The sequence below is a fragment of the Cyprinodon variegatus genome, unplaced genomic scaffold (assembly GCF_000732505.1).
Source record: "Cyprinodon variegatus isolate N-32 unplaced genomic scaffold, C_variegatus-1.0 Scaffold100, whole genome shotgun sequence".
Lineage (NCBI taxonomy): Eukaryota > Metazoa > Chordata > Actinopteri > Cyprinodontiformes > Cyprinodontidae > Cyprinodon > Cyprinodon variegatus.
Window position 1 is genome coordinate 1193972 of NW_015150553.1, and position 18074 is coordinate 1212045.

Sequence of the window (18074 nt, forward strand, 5' to 3'; positions counted from 1 at the left end):
CCTTTAAGACATTAAACATTCAAAGACTGTTTACGTCAGAGGCGAGTTTATCTAAGTATGCTGATGACCTAAACTGTAAGTAATGAGATTTTTAAAAAAAAAAAGACACTGGGGCAAAGTTTGAAGAAGTTAGATTAAAAACAAAAACTGCCTCTTTAAAATTAGTTCCAGCCCAGTCACACTGATTGTCCTCCCAAGAAAAGGAACCTTGTGAGTAAACATGTTTATTTTCAAAAGCCAAACTGAACTTGATGTAACTTTACTGAAATGATCTAGTTAAGAATTTACTGCTAGCCTACTTTTAATGAAGTATAAAAACGGTGAAATGTTTTACCCTCCAGATAGAGGAGAAATACAAGAACATCACCGTCAAAGATGAGAGCCCAGCTTTGAAGAAGAAGATCAATGAGCTAACGCTGGTAAGTTTGGATACACCTGCATTTATTAATTACACAATATCTCTGCTGCTTTGCTTTATTTTTCTGAGTGTCTGGTAATTTTTTATTTCTTTCAGGAAAACCAAAGGTTAAAACAGGAGCTGCTGAAGTCTCAGACCAAGGTTGCATGTCTGCAGAGTGAGATGGATGGATTAAAGACGGAGCTAACTGATCAAAGCATGAACTCTGAACGGTAAATTCTTGGGTCTTTATACAACTTCGCCGAGTTAATGAAGATTAACTTTAACCAAATATGTTTTATTAAAAGAGCAGCAAACTTCAGTTCTGCATCAGTTTCGGTTGGTCGGTCGGCTGGTTGTTGACTATTGCTTAAATGGAATAAAGACCTTTTATGGCAGGGGTTTTTTCACCCAGTTTTTTCCCTTGTCTAGTGAAATGTAGTCTACACACTTGGGACACCCTACTTACTTAGAAATAGGGACATTTAATATGAATTTCAACATTACTTTAAAAAATCTAGTTATATCGATGACAATTAAACTATAATAAACACATTCTTAACATTTTCTTTTAACCATATTTATAAAAAGCTATTTCTTGGAAAGGAATTTATTTCATTTTTTCTCACTTGAAATGGTTACATCACTTCAGGCAAACATTGTACACATTTTTTATTCAACTTTAGCATTTTAAAGGGGTTTTGCTCTGTTTAAATTCCACTAATTTACCTTGGTCGGCCTCTGTTAAAGTCAGAGTGAACACTGTGGTGAGACTAAAACAGATTGTAAAATTCAAGGAGCTCTCTAGTGATTTTGAAATCAAACATTTTATCTAACCCAGACCTTCTTGCTTCAAGACAACAGTGATACAGACTGCACCACTGTGCAAACTGATAATTTTTTACAGGGTGTCATATTTGTTTGTACATACTGTCTCTTCATACGGGTATAAAACTCATAATTTTGTCCTGAGGTTTCTCTATAACAGCTACCAGTGAACAGAGGGACAGAGATTGGCTAAGGGCCCTCCTCAACCTGCTGAGTGACGCAGGTTTTGCTCTGGGAAGTTTTGTTTTGTCAGAGCCGCAACAGGATATCCTGGAATGACTCAATACACACAATATCTTCTCCAAAGGAGTTGCCTAGCAACAGACGAAACAAAAGTCACAGGCTGATAGATACTTGGCTTCCACGGATCCTCTCATCATCCTCATACAGTTGCTTCTTCATCTTACAGCTGTTACTCAGAATTGATCTCAGACTTCCTTATTCTAATCTGGGGCTTCACTGCTCTGTTGAGAACTTAACAAGCATATAAAGCGCATGAAATATACATCACCTGTTGTTTGTTTTTCAAAGTTAGACATTAGAAAGTGGGTGTTTTTCTGTCTTACTTTTTGCTGCAGAGACGAGGAGCTCATGAAACAGTTCTCAGACGAGCGAGACATCCTGGAAAGTCAGATTGAGATTCTGCAGTAAGTATAACATTAAAAGGAGCATAGAGAAAGAAATCATAAATGTAAAGTCATTTATTTTTCTCTGTGTGGACAGGACAGCCAACAGGAAGCTGCACGACAGCAATGATGGTCTGAGAGCAGCTCTAGAGAAGATCACAAGGGTAACCTCCCCTTTTCACAGTGAACTGGATGGAACCACCTCCTAAAAAAAAAAAACTCACTACCATTTTAGACAATAACATAACTTTACCCTTCAGTTCACTATAAATTAGTGTGAACATTCTTTTGAATTAGATTTTTTAGGGATAAATGCAGACAATAGGAAAACAATAAAGGTTTGCTAATGTGTGTTACAGTCTGGTAACGGTGGATCCCCTGGAGACATCAAGAACAGAATCAGGAGTAAAAGCATCTGTTACCCATCACCACATGCATTATTAGACAGGTAAATCAGAACAGAGAGGTATTTACCATCTTGATAGAATGCTGTTTTTATAATCTGTAGATTATCTGCACTGCTATACAAAATCCTACTTGTTCTGCTGAAATGTCTTAATCTTAATGTCAGCCACTGCTACAAAGTTTCTAAAGTTACGTATGAACCTAAGCACATGGTAAGAAAATGGTTGTCCTAGTTTTTGTTTCTGCAACCCAAAGAAAGCAGTAGGTCTATATAGCCTGTACCTGTTAGTGTTAAAAATAGAAGAAAAAACAATTTACAAATATTGAAATGACTGAAGATTAGGAAGTTATGGTTACAAGAAATGAATCAGCTTAATTTACGAAGTCAGGATAATGGCAGAAAAAAAAATATTTTGATTATCAAACTAATTTACCTTAAAAATAACCCAAGAGGTAATAAAGGAAGGGCCAATTATGGACCCCAGAGGAGCTCCACATCTAAACCCCACTTGTCCAATCTGACAAATTCATGCCAGCTAATGGGATGTAAATAAGTCATCAAATGTAATATTCCTTTACTCAGGCTCGGTCAGCGTTTAGATGATTTCCCACTGTACAGCCGAAGGCCAAGTTGTGACACTCTGGCCTTGGCCATTTGTGACCCTGGGCTGAGGCGCAGGAACAGCAGTGAGTATGAAGAGGACAGCCTACCTGAGATCTACATGGACAGCGGCATGTCTACGCTAAGAGGCTCACATGGCGGCTTCGACTGGGAGCAAGAAGTTAAGGGTCAAGATGAGGAAGAAGAGGAGAAAAGGAAGGATGTTCATGACAACAATGACAGCATTCTGGGAGAAAACTCTGACACAGAGGTCAGATTTTAGAAGTTGAATCATCTATGAAATTCTATGCAAAATTCTGTCAATCAAAATCTGGAATTAAAGAAATATGTGAACAGAAAAAAAAAAAAAAAACAGTCCTGAGGACATAACCACACACTTCTATCTCAGTGTCAAAGATACTGTATGTTTCTGTCACAGGTAGCAGAGACCCAGGATGCAGAGTCAGCAATTGGCTCAGACTGCAGCTCAATTTTGGATTGGAAGCCCAATGACGTACCCAGTGTTACTACACCTCCTGCCCCAACAATGAAGAAAACTATCAGCGCCATCAGTGTTAAGGTGATGTTAAAATACAAGTTAAAACATTTTTCAATAAAAGTCATCAAGAATCAAGTGATACATATTACAAAACTACCAATGTTCAATATCCCTTTATTAAGTTCTAACAAATATACTAAAAATTGACAATAATAAATAGATTTTTAGTGTACACCATTTCAACTTCTTCCGATTTTAGTTGGAAAAGGGCAAATGTTTCTGAATCTTCTACAATGAATAATCAATCATTTTTCATGCTTTTGAGATTCTTGCTGAACTTTATTACGCCATTTTCTTTAGTCTTGTCCTTTTACCTGACAATTGAAGATATTCTGCAGTGTCCTTAAAAATAAAGAACAGAAGAAGGGAGTTCCAAACCTAAAATATAGCCATCTCTAGCAGGATATGGGGAAACACGCAACACAAGATATTTTACCACGCACTCTGTTAGGAATTAAACTTCAATAGGAAACATATATGAGCTATCATTCTACAGAACCAAAATTGAAAGTTTTTCATCATATTAAAAATTAAAGAATTAAAACCCTTCATTAGAAATGTGTTATTTATTGTAAAACATTCTTGCATATAAGGTAATGTGAATAAAGCTACATAAACCGTAATTACATGCATACATTTTTACCAAACAATTAGAAAGGTGTACTAAAAGTCAATGTGCACCTAGTTATTGCACAACCAAATACTTAATGAGATTATGTATTATCTACCAGATGGCAGTAACACTATTACCTTAAGTCGGTCAGTTTGTGTGAAATGTGTAATTAAAAACTTTTCCATTTTATACTCCATCATTCAGTTAGTGGGTTTCATCATATGAAACAGACCCCACTTAAAATGAATAAACAGCTGATTAAGTTACTCTTAAAAATAAGGGATACAGTAGGTGTCCACTCTCCCTGCAGAAGATGCACTATGAATTCCCTCAGGGATTATACCTTAAAGCACCAGTGCAGCGGGTGAAAGATGAGTTAGGTGTGTTTAATTAATCTCACACCATCCTTTGCATAACATAATCCTTTTGTCTCTGTCACAGGTAGTTCACAAGTCAATTCTTTATTTAACTTTAAGCTAAACTTTTGAATGTCACAGCACAAATAGGTGATTACCCACACAGTCTTGGATTCTTCTTCAGCGATGTTAGACAGCATAACATATTTTTATATATTTATTATATATAATTTTCCTTGTTCTGATCCCCACCGATGCTTTTCAGCCTTGGATTTGATTCTTCCCACTTATATCTCTATTTTTGCAAGTGTTTACTTCTAGGGAAGTGGTGGCGTATCGAGTGTAACTGGGTAAGATGAGAACAGTGTAGGTGAAGGTGAGTGTTGTCTGTCTCTGAGCAACCGTGACAGCAGCACACGCTGAGCTAAGGAGGTCCTGCTTAGATCACGCCATGCAGTTTTTCTGGCCTTCCCCAGGCTTCCCCAGCAGAAGTTTTGCTTTCTATGCTTTTTTTTCAAAGAATTTTAATGATAAGACAAAAAAAAAGGTTTATTCCACCCATACTTTAATGGTTAAGGTAAACCTTTTATTGTCAAATGATGTTTTTCTTTTTATCTTTTTATCATAATAACACCAGACACTACTCTGATAACTCTGATCAAAAGTTCAGAGACCCTGGTGATTTTGGCCTGATAATATTCACATGTTATACAAATGACATTGAATGGCTTGTTAAGGTTATCATCCTCATCTATGAAGTGTTTGCTTGTAATAAGTGTGTGTGTGTATAAGAGCTAAGTCTCTGGGATCCAAACAGACACGTGCATCTTTCATCCTACCACTGTATTGATTCCTATCCATTACTGCCTGTGATGCTGCTGTGTGCATTCCCATAATTTCACTACGTGCTCTTTAAGCTGCACTGGCAGTATCTGGTATGAGCAGTTACATCTGCAGCAGCTCCAATTACTGTGAACTGCTGCATCTCAGAGGAGCACTATATATTCCTGGCTTTCCAGTGGGTAACCGTCAGATTCTTGGAAGCCATTTGTGTCAGTAGTCCATCCAGCAATCCTTGTTTTAACCTGATATTGACCCGTCTTGTCACTTGATGTCTGCATTGCCCCTATCGGATACTGCTGTTGGCTTCCAATCTCTGGACATTGACCTCCTGCCTTGCCACTCAACCCAATCTGCTTGCTTCTCCCTCTGACTGGATTGTTCTCTCATCTTGTATGACCCAAGCCTGGACTTCGGCTCTGTCTACTACATCTCCCCCTCTGGAAAACTCTGCCCAGTTAGTATGACTCCCGTCACAGATTATTTTGTGTCCATTGTGAATTCCTCTCTCACCTAGTCCTTTTGGAAACCTCTGCATTTGGACTGCTTCTACCCCTGACTGACTACAACTCTCCTGCTCTTAGCACTGTCTAGATTTGGATCAGTCATTTAGTGATCCAAATCATCACAGCTTCCAAGTAAAATTCCTTGTATGTGCAAACCTTCTTGGCAATAAACTTGATTGATTCTTCTGAGAAGTTTAGTGGCTTTCAGTGTAACTTCAGCAGCACTTGGTTATTCTCAGCTACTAACCATGTCTCCTCCACACAGTGTTTCCAGTCAGATTCTGATCCTGTTATACCAATGTATCTTTTAATTACATTTTAAACACTTACTTCTTATATTGACTGAATTTTCGGGTCCCCATATTCTGGCACAAAAGCCACTGACATATATGGATTCTGAGTAATTAGGAAAGCAAAAGAATTGTAAAAAGATCCACGGAAAAAGGTAGTTGAATGGTATTAAACAGGAAACGGATAAAAACCTCTCTCTAAGGAATTGAAAAGGCCAGTCGGCAATGTTCAAACAAAAGGAAAATCAAGGGCTCTGTACAAACCAAACCAATTTCAGGTAACACCAACAAAGATCTTGTCCACAAAAGCCAGGAAAAAATTAAAAGACCTGCAAAGGGATGGATGGATGGATGGATGGATGGATGGATGGATGGATGGATGGATGGATGGATGGATTAGGTGGATCAGGTGATTGATTAGAACTCGTAGTCCTCTGATGTTTACTCAGTTGCTGTGTCTCCTCTGCAGAACGATGACAAGGAAAATGCCGACCTTGGCTACATGACCTCAGAAAAGGCCTATAGGATTGTATTAGCTGGAGATGCTGCTGTGGGAAAATCCAGCTTCCTGCTTCGCCTCTGCAAGAATGAATTTAAATTAAACTCCAGTGCTACTCTGGGTGAGATGTATAAACTAAAAGTCCTCCCTCTTCCTATTGCTACATATTGCACTAGTGATACCTTGATGTGGAGTTAGTTTTTGTCCCTTTCTGTGTTCTCAGGAGTGGACTTTCAGATGAAGACACTCATAGTGGATGGTGAACCAGTTTTATTACAATTATGGGACACTGCAGGACAGGAGAGGTAAGCGCTAAAATCGGTATGATAAACAAGAACAATAAGATACAGAACAGACACAACCAATAAAGTTTATTGTAGCTATATATAAGAGCTATAATCTTAAAATAACTTAACCTCCTTGAGATGATATGCTCTCTTTTCATTTTTGGAAACCTCTCCTCTTGTCCCAACAGGTTTCGCAGTATTGCCAAGTCTTATTTCAGACGTGCAGATGGTGTACTCTTGTTGTACGATGTCAACTGTGAGAAAAGCTTCCTGAATGTTAGAGAATGGGTGGACATGATTGAGGTAAGACAAACCTTTGCTTTTCAGCTGGCTACATAGATTGTTTTTTTTCCCCACGTTGTTTTACTCAATAAAGCTGATCAAGCTGACAAGTTAAACTTGTTAATCATTAATAATCAAAACTAAGTTGCATGTTTCTTTTCTCCTAATTGCAGCCGATATGTAAGTTTTCAAAGGATAGCATGCATTTGTTGTGTTTGGTGCCTTGTGATGTCATAGTAATGCATGCTTGGTTTTTAGCTGGTAGTGGGATATTAGTAAAAAGAGGACAGGATATGTACACATAAGTCCCATTTACACTTTCCTCTGCAAACTGATCCGTGCCAAGGTTAGATCAGTTAACCATGCCGAGCTTGGTTCCTTAACGACCATTTACACACCACACTAGCACATTTCCTCGCCTACTAGTGATGATCTATGGTACTACTGCTCTCTAGTGGTAAACAAGCAAATCAACATGGCAGCGCCCATAAAGTCAGGTATACACTGTGTGATATTTTCAATAGTTAGACGTAGCTACAGCTCAAACTGCATGACGAAACCACAAGGTTTAAAATTTCATGATGTAAGTTCTCACACTGCGGCCTGAGGCTCTGATGCGATCTTGATGTTTGATTTTCACCCAACCTTACGACTCCTGCTCGGGAGGTGGTTGCGAGAGGTTGATCACCCCTCATTACCCCCTGTATACTACACGAGACACAACGTGCGATTAGGCTGAAAGTTGGCCTGATCCAAAAAATTCTTGCACAACTGGAGAATTAGCCCAAAAAGGGGAAAAAATCATACAGTGTATGCCCGGTTTATCATTCAGGAAGAGTGCGGAGAGTCAGGCGAAGAAGGAATGATAGTCTAATCAGGGCTTTCAGATGCAGGAAACAATGACAAGATTTGAGGTTCATCACGCTGCTAAGCAGAATCATCACTGGATATCATGTGGTACGGTAGGGAGCAAGCTTGTGTTTCTATAAATGTCTGAAATTTCATGATTACGGAGGCCGACTGTAAGGAGATGAAACAGTCTGTTCATGCACTCTTTGTTATCTGAGAACCGAGCCAGAACTGAACCATGCCAAACCCTACTGATGAACTAGTACCATGTTAGAGTGGTTTGGTTGTGTCTGGCACGGTCCGGTACAGTTGTGCTTGCCATTTACACTCAACAGTCATCTTTGTTACTGTGCTCGGACTGACCTCCGCACAGTATCAAAGGGTTGTTGAAATAGGGCTGCACTGTGTTAAAAGCTGGTTAACATTTTTTAAGTCTTGTGTTCTGCTTAACCCATTTTGCTGTTCAATCAACTATTTGATTGAACAGGCAGTTAAAGGGGTTAATGAGGACTCAGTCATAGCTTGCATATCTCTTTTGTTTCATTTCTCAGGATGTGTCGCGTGATGATATTCCTATCATGCTCGTGGGTAACAAGTGCGATCTTCGACGAGACGGAGATGGCTGTGTTCCTACAAACTATGGACAAAAGCTTGCCATGGTAATACACTAGTAACAAAAAGCCTTTGTAAGAAAACAACAAAACAAAGTTTGTCAAAGTAGTTAAGTCTAAGCAATTAATTATTAAATATACTTAATAATATAGATTTGAGAGGATAATTAATTCTAATTTACCTTTACTCAATTAGTAAATCAAAATAGATACTTTATAGTTATTTAACACCTTAAACATGAAAGAAACAATTCTATAAAAATAATATGAAGTCTATACAATAGTATAAAATTAAATGTGAAGGTATTCATACAATAACCTGATGGATAGCTCCTACGTATAATCAGAATCCAGCCCAAATGTAGAGGAGCCTCCACAGCAAACTGTTACCTGTGGCACAAATGTATAAGCCATTCTTTGTCAAATAAATAAAACCTGATTCTCTTGTTGCAGCTTCGTTAAAATGATAAAGGTCTCTGATGCTCCTAATTTCTTAACAGTAACAGCAGCAAAAGCTTCCATCCATCTTTCTTTTTCCAACCTTCTCTGTATTTCTGCAGTTTCCTATGTTTTCTCTTAACTAAAAGGAAACTTATCAACTGCTTTCTCCACAGACACACCCCAAAGTCACATTGGTTACATATTCTTTCTTAGCCACAGTTTCTTTCCCCAGTTGCTAATACAGAGAATGATGGTGTCCTGATTTTCAGAAAACAAATGTATCCTCTGTTTGAGCGACACAAGACATAGCCAGAGTAAAACTGACAGAAAGATCCTTTACATAATTAAACTTTGATTAATATGAATCTAATTCCATTAATTTGCTTTTAACTTCTCCTCACAGTAAGTTTTCAGACTGAGCGAGAAAAGACACTAATACTTTCAAATCAATCTCACAGAATGAATAATGTTTTTCTTCCTCTACCCACCAGACATACAACACACTATTCTGTGAAACCAGTGCCAAGGATGGCTCCAACATCCTGGAGGCTGTACTGCACCTGGCCAGGTGAGATGCTCTGTCTTCTTATCCTGGTTTGGTTAATGTTCTGCCTGATGTATCAGATTTCTGTGGCCAAAAAATGTTAGACGCTCTGTTACGTGTTGCCATTCTGGGGTTTGTTTTTACTACAAAAGCCTACAGTGAGGAAAATAAGCAGTTGAAAACCCTACTATTTTGCAATTTTTCCCACTTAGAAATCATGGAGGGGTCTGAAATGATCATTGTAGGTGCTTGTCATCTGTGAGAGAAATAATCTAAGAACAAAATCCAGAAATCACAATGTATGATTTTTTCAAGTAATGAAATTAGTTATAATTTGAATTATTACAAGATGTTGATGTCTCTCCTTTTTTTTCTTTTTTTGGATCTGACAGGTTGGTGAAAAAGCAGGCCACCTTTGAGGAGAAAATGCATCCGTCACTGCCAAGCTTGAGTACTCCGAAGAATAAAACAAAACTCTCTTGCTGCACCTGATCATATACCCCCATGCTGAACCTCCTCGCCTGTCCTCATTTGAAAAATAAAAAGAGAATAACTGCAGAAACCAAACAAATCAGACACAAACAATTAGCAAGAAACACACAAACAGGTCATCATCAACAGCCAGAGCTGTTTTATTTATGGACAATGTGGCAGAAACAAGATTCAATTGGTGGATGTCAGAGCTTTTAAGTGACTGTAAATGTTTGGTTTGTGAAAAATATATTCATGATTATTATTTTTCTTTTGGGGGTAGGGGGGCTTTTCGACATATTTATAGGGCTTTTTTTTTTTTATCAGTCAAAATTTTAACCCAAAGAGGAGCTGCAGTGAAGCATGTATGAGGAGTTGAAAAATCAAGTAAGTGGATGTGAAAATAATGAAATAATGATAAAAGATAATATAAGAGGCACAAATAAAGCTTTAAACACTGGTTGCAAAACACAGAAAGTGTTGAAAGTGAAAAGAATAATGAGACTAATCTAAGATGGCGATGTGCAGCTTACTTGACCATATTTTATGGTTTCAGGTACCATGTTGCAAAACGTCATTAAAATAATACCAAACAGTGTTAGATTATTCTTCCTTGTAGAGTTTATAGCTGTATTGTTGCTTTAAATATTAGGATTGTTCTAAGTAGTAAATAAAAGATATTAAGAAAAGTAGAACAGCGTACAGACTGTTAACTGTAAAAAAGCTGTACACAAATTTATTGTAAAAAAGACATGCATACATACTTTCCATTTTCAGTGCCAGAAAGTGACACATGTATATTTTAGATTAAAAGTTTGCTAAATATTTAAAACCCAAAAGTTCTGAAGACTCAAATCACTTTTTTTCAAAGACTCTCCAAAAAAACTTAAATTGTTCCACTTCCTAACAATACAGCATAAAAAAAGGAGCTGTTAATGTTTGCTCCAATGCTGACAGAGAAGAAATCCGGTAGAGAGAGCAATGGAAGTAAAATAGTGGTAATCCAAGCTCAGCAAAACTAAGCAAAGCTAAACACAAAAATAGAAACAGAAGCAGATGTGATTATCAAATAAATGGAAGCAGCTGAGTGGGAAACAAGGAGAATGAGGGTCCATCTCATTCGGACAGACTGGATAGTTAATTTAGCATAGAAATGTTTGCTGATGTTTCTGTCCCCCAAAGAGGAGCTTTACAGTATCCCACAATTCTTTGCTTGACAGGATTTACAGGAAGAGTCCACTGGTTAGAGTGTCAATGTTCCCTCTGGTTAGAGTGTCAATGTTCCCTCCAGGTTCCATAACCACTTAAAAACACTTAAATCACTTTTATTGAATATGTCAAGGACCAAGCAGTCATTCAAACAACAAACTTGTTGAAAAAATAGCCTCCGTTTATTTTTGCCATGGTACTAACAAGCAAAGTCCATCAAACAACTCAAAATTCAGAAAAAATGGGCCCAAAAGAAGATAACAACTAAGACCAATCTAACCAAGGATAAGAAACCAATGAACACATAGGCTAGAGTATTTAAACACATAGGCTAGCCAATAGACAACAAGGAAGGGAGAGAAAAAACTCAAGACAAACAATAAATAAAGCTATACAACTAAGTCAAACCTACAAATAACAACTGCAACACAATTATGAAACTAAGACATTCAAACACCACAATATATTTTCGAACAGTAGAACTTTGAGTGTTTAACAGCTTCTCCAGAGTCAAGTCCCCCCAGTGTCAGCGGCTTCTTGGATTCCTCCACTTCCTGGTGTTACACCTTATATGTTCCCCTGGCTAATTCATTCAACCTCAACAAAATAAAAAAAAACAGTTGGGGATCTTCAAATACTGTCCATAGGGTGTAAATGTGTGCACCCATAATAGTAAACATCCTAAAATAGAGATGCTGTGTGAAAAAAACATTACGATACGGACACTGAAATAGTTGGAGGGACCTGCAAGTATAAGATAAAAGAAATTCTAAGATTAGTATAGTATTTTTAAATTTGAATTTAGCAATTGGCATATACAAATAGTGCTGCATTGGGGCTATTATTAAATCAAATATTTTATTTCTTAGGGAGCAGTGCTCCCAGTGAATCTGGAGGTCTCTGTTTGAAAAACTACAACATATGTCTGGGATTCTGTAATTTGTGTGTTTGAGATGGCACAGATCCATGTCTACACCTCCCATCTGTTTACATTGTCAGCTGCTTGATGAGGCGAGACAACTCATTTGTCAAACATGTTGGGTGGCAGGAGTGGAGGTGGGGTGTGTGTGTTTTTGTATGTGTGATGCCAAGCAGAATGGATGCGTCCATGTGTGTTCAGCGGCAATAAGGGGATAATTAGATAAGGGGGACTGTGCAGCCAAAAAGGTTAATGGCAGTAATGAATATGTTAGTGAAGAGAAGTGCCATTTCTCTTCACTGGTCCGCATCTGCTGTTTTAGAACGTGCACTTTAGAAATTCAGCACAGCCAACCCTGGAAAATTCTGAGTGCATTTTGTTTTATTTATTCTTGAGAACTGTATGAGGAACACAATAAAGGTTTAAAATGTTTGAACATGAGTGATTTTCTTTTAATCATGTGCTTTCTATCAACTACATTTATGTCAAATACATTTCAACCAGCCCTAAACTGACTTTTACATCATAGAAGCCTGGATCTCAGAATAATTTTTTAACGTCGTTGTTTTTTTTCCACTTTTTTTGCTTCTTCATAAAAAAAAAACCATCAAGGCTTGATATTATGCATTAGACATCCCACAGCTGCTAATCTTCTACAAATACATATTTTATCAATATTACTGTGCTGGAATATGCATTTATTTCTGCTAAACTGTTTAAATGAATTTTAAAGAGACTTTATTTTGCACAGCCTGGAGCAGCAAAACAAAACACAGACAATATACAGGGGGGATGGTGTCAGAGGTCTTGTTGCCCTCAAAAGGTGCTGTCCTTGCAGATTGGGGGGGGGGGGGCTAAAACTTTAGTCTAAGACTGCAAAAACAAAAAAGCTATAAAAGGCAATGCAATTTTGTATTTGTATAGCACAATTCAGTACAAGGGCAATTCAAAGTGCTTTACATTTATTAAACACCAAAATTGAAGAAAAATAAAAGCAGAATAAAACAGTTGATGATAAAAGCAGATAATAAAGCAAATAAAAACAGTTGGACCACAAAGTTAAACCAATAATACTGAAAAATTTGTCAAATTAGTTAATAGTCAACAATGATCTTATTTCAGTGCCACTGAAAATGTAATGAATGTATTATAAACAATACTTTAAATAAGCATTTGCATCATTAAAGCACCTATTTCAAATCTCTCTGAGTTGCTCTTCCATGAATGAAAAAAAGTGCTTTTTTACCATTGTTTGTTTTAAATTTTGTTGTCACGTATCATGTTTACTTTTGAGATTAGAATGTATATTTATCTCAAAGTGTGCCACAGCATTTTGGCAGTAAGTTTAAACTTCAAGAGTAGAACCTGCTAAGATATTACCTGCAGTAACAGAAATATAATGTGTGGATCCCTCAGTGGATTGGGTAAAGTCAGCCTGATGCCTAATTAGAGAACAGTGGGTCTGCTATGAGCATTGGCTTAAAGGGTTCTCCTCTCCTCCTTGATATCAAGGACCTTTTTACATCTCAAATTTTAATTTGTCAGAGATAAATGAAGACAATAAACCTTCAAGATGGTCTAAAACTTCACTGAAAATGAGTGAAATAAAACATGAAATATGAAGTTTCTTTTTAAGACAAAAAATATGATCTCTCAGGAGTACAGGGATGTTTTTAGGATGTGAATGTTAAAAAATACAGCACAGTTTATCCTATTTCAACATAGCTTTAATAGAGCTTTAATAATTCCGATCCCTCAAGCTTGTACCTCATCAAAAGAATATAACCACACGGTTAAAACATTAAGATAAGAGCGGGCGGGGTTTCTGAGTGTGTGAGGGGAGAAATGTTGCTACCATCTGGGAAGGTCAAAGGTCAGACAACAGGCCTAATTCTGATGACATCTGGGACAATATGCTGTCTGTCCAAATCGATGCCCATGTCAGACACGAGCCAATTTTAGACACACATGCACACATGCTGCCTTCTGTTTTATCATAGAAATGTTGGTGTCATCTTTTATTAAAATCCCCAAATATGTCTGCCATTGTAGAAGTAGGTGACAATGTGTTGTCACAATTCATTGGCCTTGACAAAAACCCACTGAGAGAGAAGAATCTCAATAACATAATTGATATTTAGGAAGTAATCAACTTTTTATTCTTTGTGTGTCCCAGGGTTGGTAATCCTCCCTGAGTTCATACTACATTTTTTTCTCCATTATGAGTCTGTATGAGTCCATTCAGTGAGTATTGAACTTTATGTAGTGCTATGCCACTTCTGCAGGCAAGAGGGCAGCATCCAGCTGTAGTATAACATCAAGCAGCCTTTTTTCTCTCATAGATATTTGAACCATGTTTAAAGCTGCAACTAAACCTTTTTTTCTTGTTACATTGTACTCTAATGGTGCTTGCTATAGAGAAGACAACCTTTAACATGTTTTATTTGAAATGTATGTGGCAGTCCATCACAAATCATGAATGTGTGGTTTCAAAAAGTCAAGCATAATTTGCATTTAGACCCCTTGAAACTACAATTAGAGCTGCAACTCTTAGTGCATCCATCTATCAGCTTCAAGTACCAAAAAACAACATTTTTGCACACTGTTCTTTGCAACAACAAAAAAAGACATCCAGTCACACTGTACAAATAGAAGCAAGTTTCATGTATTGCAATATCTTCATAGGGTGTAGTAATAGAATTAAGGACTAAGACGGACGCTGCATGGGTTCAATCCCAGATTGCCTACTGATGGGGGTCAGAGGGCCAGGTGGCACCTCTCTACAGCAGCCTTGCCCCTGTCTGTCTGCCCCAGGCCAGCTGTGACTATAGCATCTGCTGTGTTTCTTGCTCCTTTTAATGTTGATGGTACTTTAATATTCTTAAACAAACTTTGTATCATTTTGCAGAACAGCTGTATTTAATTACATACCGCTACATACAACAGGCTCTCAAAGGGGGATGAATATAGATGCATGGCAGAGAAAGAAAGAAAGAAAGAAAGAAAGAAAGAAAGAAAGAAAGAAAGAAAGAAAGAAAGAAAGAAAGAAAGAAAGAAAGANAAAGAAAGAAAGAAAGAAAGAAAGAAAGAAAGAAAGAAAGAAAGAAAGAAAGAAAGAAAGAAAGAAAGAAAGAAAGAAAGAAAGAAAGAAAGAAAAATCCATTAGAAGTATATTATTTATTATCTGCGTCCTTTTGTTTTTTGTTTGCAGTCACATCCCTTTGCTTGTATCTTTTTGCCTTTTGTGTGATTTGTCTGCGTTGTGTTTTCCTGTTTAAGCTGAATGAGTAGACCTTAGATACAGGGAACCACAACTACTGTGGATAAAAATAAAATATAGGAAAGATATCCTTGCTACTTCATGTTAAATAAAATTCTTTTAATACTCTTTTAAAATACAAAAGGGAAAATTGTCTTTAAATTTGACTTTACCCCCACAAAAACCTGGGAAAAAAAAGTTGGAGTAGGTGAGCTGAATATCCTGAAAGAAGAGTCTGAGTTCATGCTAAATACAAGGTGATATATATATACAGTAATTGTTCAAATAAAAGCATCCTGAGGACAGATCAGCTTGTCCCTGTGAGTGTCACACCTCTCCGAATCAGTTTAAGTTTACTGAGAAACACTGATGTTTGAGGAATCTGGGCACAGGTCTAATGAGAGAGGAAACTCCTCGAGCGTGATTATCTCTATGACCGCTCAATCAGAAGGACGGGCATGGATTAGTCACCGTTTCATAATGCTTGTTAATCTGACAGATTAGCAGGATTAGGTTGGTCCATATTTCTGAACTTGTATGCTGGGTAGTATCAGTCACACTGATACAACGCTCAGTGACATAAAATACTTCTCCATGTTTTCGCTGACAGAATTAGGCTCTTTGTTCACAAATATCCTGTCTGCAATCTGTACACAAAATGTTTTTTTATGTCAACATCCTAGATAGTTTCATATCACAACTAAGAAAAAATAATGCCGTAATCTTTCATTAACCAATCAAATCCATGGAAAGTTTAGTTTAGTTGTCCATGTGTATTTCCCTTCACCCAATGACATATTGATCCAAACAATATTGAGATCTCGTCTAGCTTTATGGGATATCGACAGAGGGAATCTGAGCTATTGACATGTTGCTAAAACAGATACAAGGACTTGATGTCAATTTTTAATCTTCACTGCAAACTAATCAAATGTTGAAATGCTTTTCAATGGAGCAGAGAAAGAAGGAAAGTAAAAGCAAATCATCTGGTTTGTATTTTGCATTTTAGTGTTTGGGAGCGACCCAGACTCTGTGGAGAAAGGATAGGATTAGGGTAATGGCATGCAGGGCTTCTGACCTCAAAGACCTGAAGTCAGACAAGATGTCAAAATACCAAAGAGGCAGTAAGATGGTGAGCACAATTTTTTTTCCTTTTTTCTTTTGCTAATGGATTACCTCAGATTATTGATTATTTTAATAAAGAAGAATGAAAATGATTTATTTGTAATAAAAAAATAAAAGTTAAAATCATAATTTTTTCATTCAGCATTTATTATTTTCTGAGACATCCATCCTTATTCCAGTTTTTTTTTTTTTTTTTTTTCAATTTTTTATCCTAATCTCTAATCTTGAATTCTCTCTGTAAAATGCCTTGAGATGACATGTCTTTTGAATTGGCGCTATAGAAATAAACACAATTGAATTGAATTGAACTGAATCTACTCTAATCTAATCTAATTTAATCTCTCGGGAGCATAGATAATATGAATTGAAACTGTAAGAAGGTGTGTCAGTCAATCAAGGCTTTCCATTAGCTATTCCTTTTTTAGAACTGCACAAAGATCAGTATCTAATCTATATATTTACTCTCTTATAGATAAAGTTATTTAATCAACAAAAACAACTTATTTGACTAAAACAAAATAAAAATGTTGTAGCAAAGGAAAAAGTATTATAAAGAAGAATAAAATAGCATCTAATGTTGGTAATCCAACTGAGATTAAAGAGGAGATATTTTTCCTGATTTATTTCTCACTGTTGACATTTGGAACAAAAGCATTAGGTGTCTTTTTATACCATTTATATATCAGTAGCTCAGGCAGTCAGCTGATTTTCTCCTCCCAGTTTATCTTAAAAGCATATTGGTGTTGAAACTTTCACATGCTATTACACAGAAAATAAAGCATTTGAATGCCAAAACACACACATCCATAAATAAACTTCTCAAACTGTACAGCAAGAGTTCAGCAAAGGTTAGAATTGATTTACATAGACAGATGGAGAGCCATATCTGTGGATAGCTCTGTGTCAGCGTGTGTGTGTGTGTGTGTGTGTGTGTGTGTGTGTGTGTGTGGGTGTGTGTGTGTGTGTTCGTGTCTGTGTTCTTGTCACTAAATGAGCCGTGCCACACACACAAACACATATTCAGAACACACTTGCATTCATATGTACACTCTCTCCCCTTTGGCACCGTTTCATGCAACTAGTTCATGTTACCATGGAGATGATGAGCTTGCTGTACATCATCATGATGAGGTCAGGGCACAGTTATAGGTCAAAGGTGATGAGCAGAATGGATTTACTGCCTCAGTCCATCAATATTACTGACCTGAGGGGAGCATCCTGCAGTTCGAGGGCAATTTGTGACCAATCAGCCTGAAAAACTCATTTACATGAGAAACAGCTATATGGTTGAAAGTTACATTTACGTAGGGATATGTAACAGCACAGAAGAGAAGGGAAAAGGATCTACATCATCAGGTTTATGGTCTGAGATAAAAAACTTTGAAATTGAACCTACATTAAAAATAAACTATAAATATAGCAGCTCATCTACAAACTCATTAAATATTTTTTTAAATACTAGCATAAACCTCTGAAATAACCCTAATCAGAAACAATGAGAATTAATTAAACACATCCTTTTTGTCTTTCCTGTAAGATATAGATTGATGTAAAATA

General features: G+C 36.9%; 1 protein-coding gene across 1 annotated transcript in view; it reads left to right on the forward strand.

The window, feature by feature from the left end:
• Positions 1–12548, forward strand: part of rasef (RAS and EF-hand domain containing) — a 25605-nt gene extending 13057 nt beyond the window's left edge. Inside the window, exons 6-18 of the mRNA XM_015374352.1 lie at positions 342–419; positions 515–630; positions 1804–1872; positions 1949–2015; positions 2211–2299; positions 2840–3128; positions 3297–3437; positions 6491–6641; positions 6744–6825; positions 6996–7110; positions 8490–8597; positions 9482–9558; positions 9927–12548. Of these exons, the coding sequence (XP_015229838.1) occupies positions 342–419; positions 515–630; positions 1804–1872; positions 1949–2015; positions 2211–2299; positions 2840–3128; positions 3297–3437; positions 6491–6641; positions 6744–6825; positions 6996–7110; positions 8490–8597; positions 9482–9558; positions 9927–10026 (1482 nt within the window). The 3' untranslated portion in view covers positions 10027–12548. The remainder of the gene's footprint in view (positions 1–341; positions 420–514; positions 631–1803; positions 1873–1948; positions 2016–2210; positions 2300–2839; positions 3129–3296; positions 3438–6490; positions 6642–6743; positions 6826–6995; positions 7111–8489; positions 8598–9481; positions 9559–9926) is intronic.
• The last annotated feature ends 5526 nt before the right edge of the window (positions 12549–18074 follow it).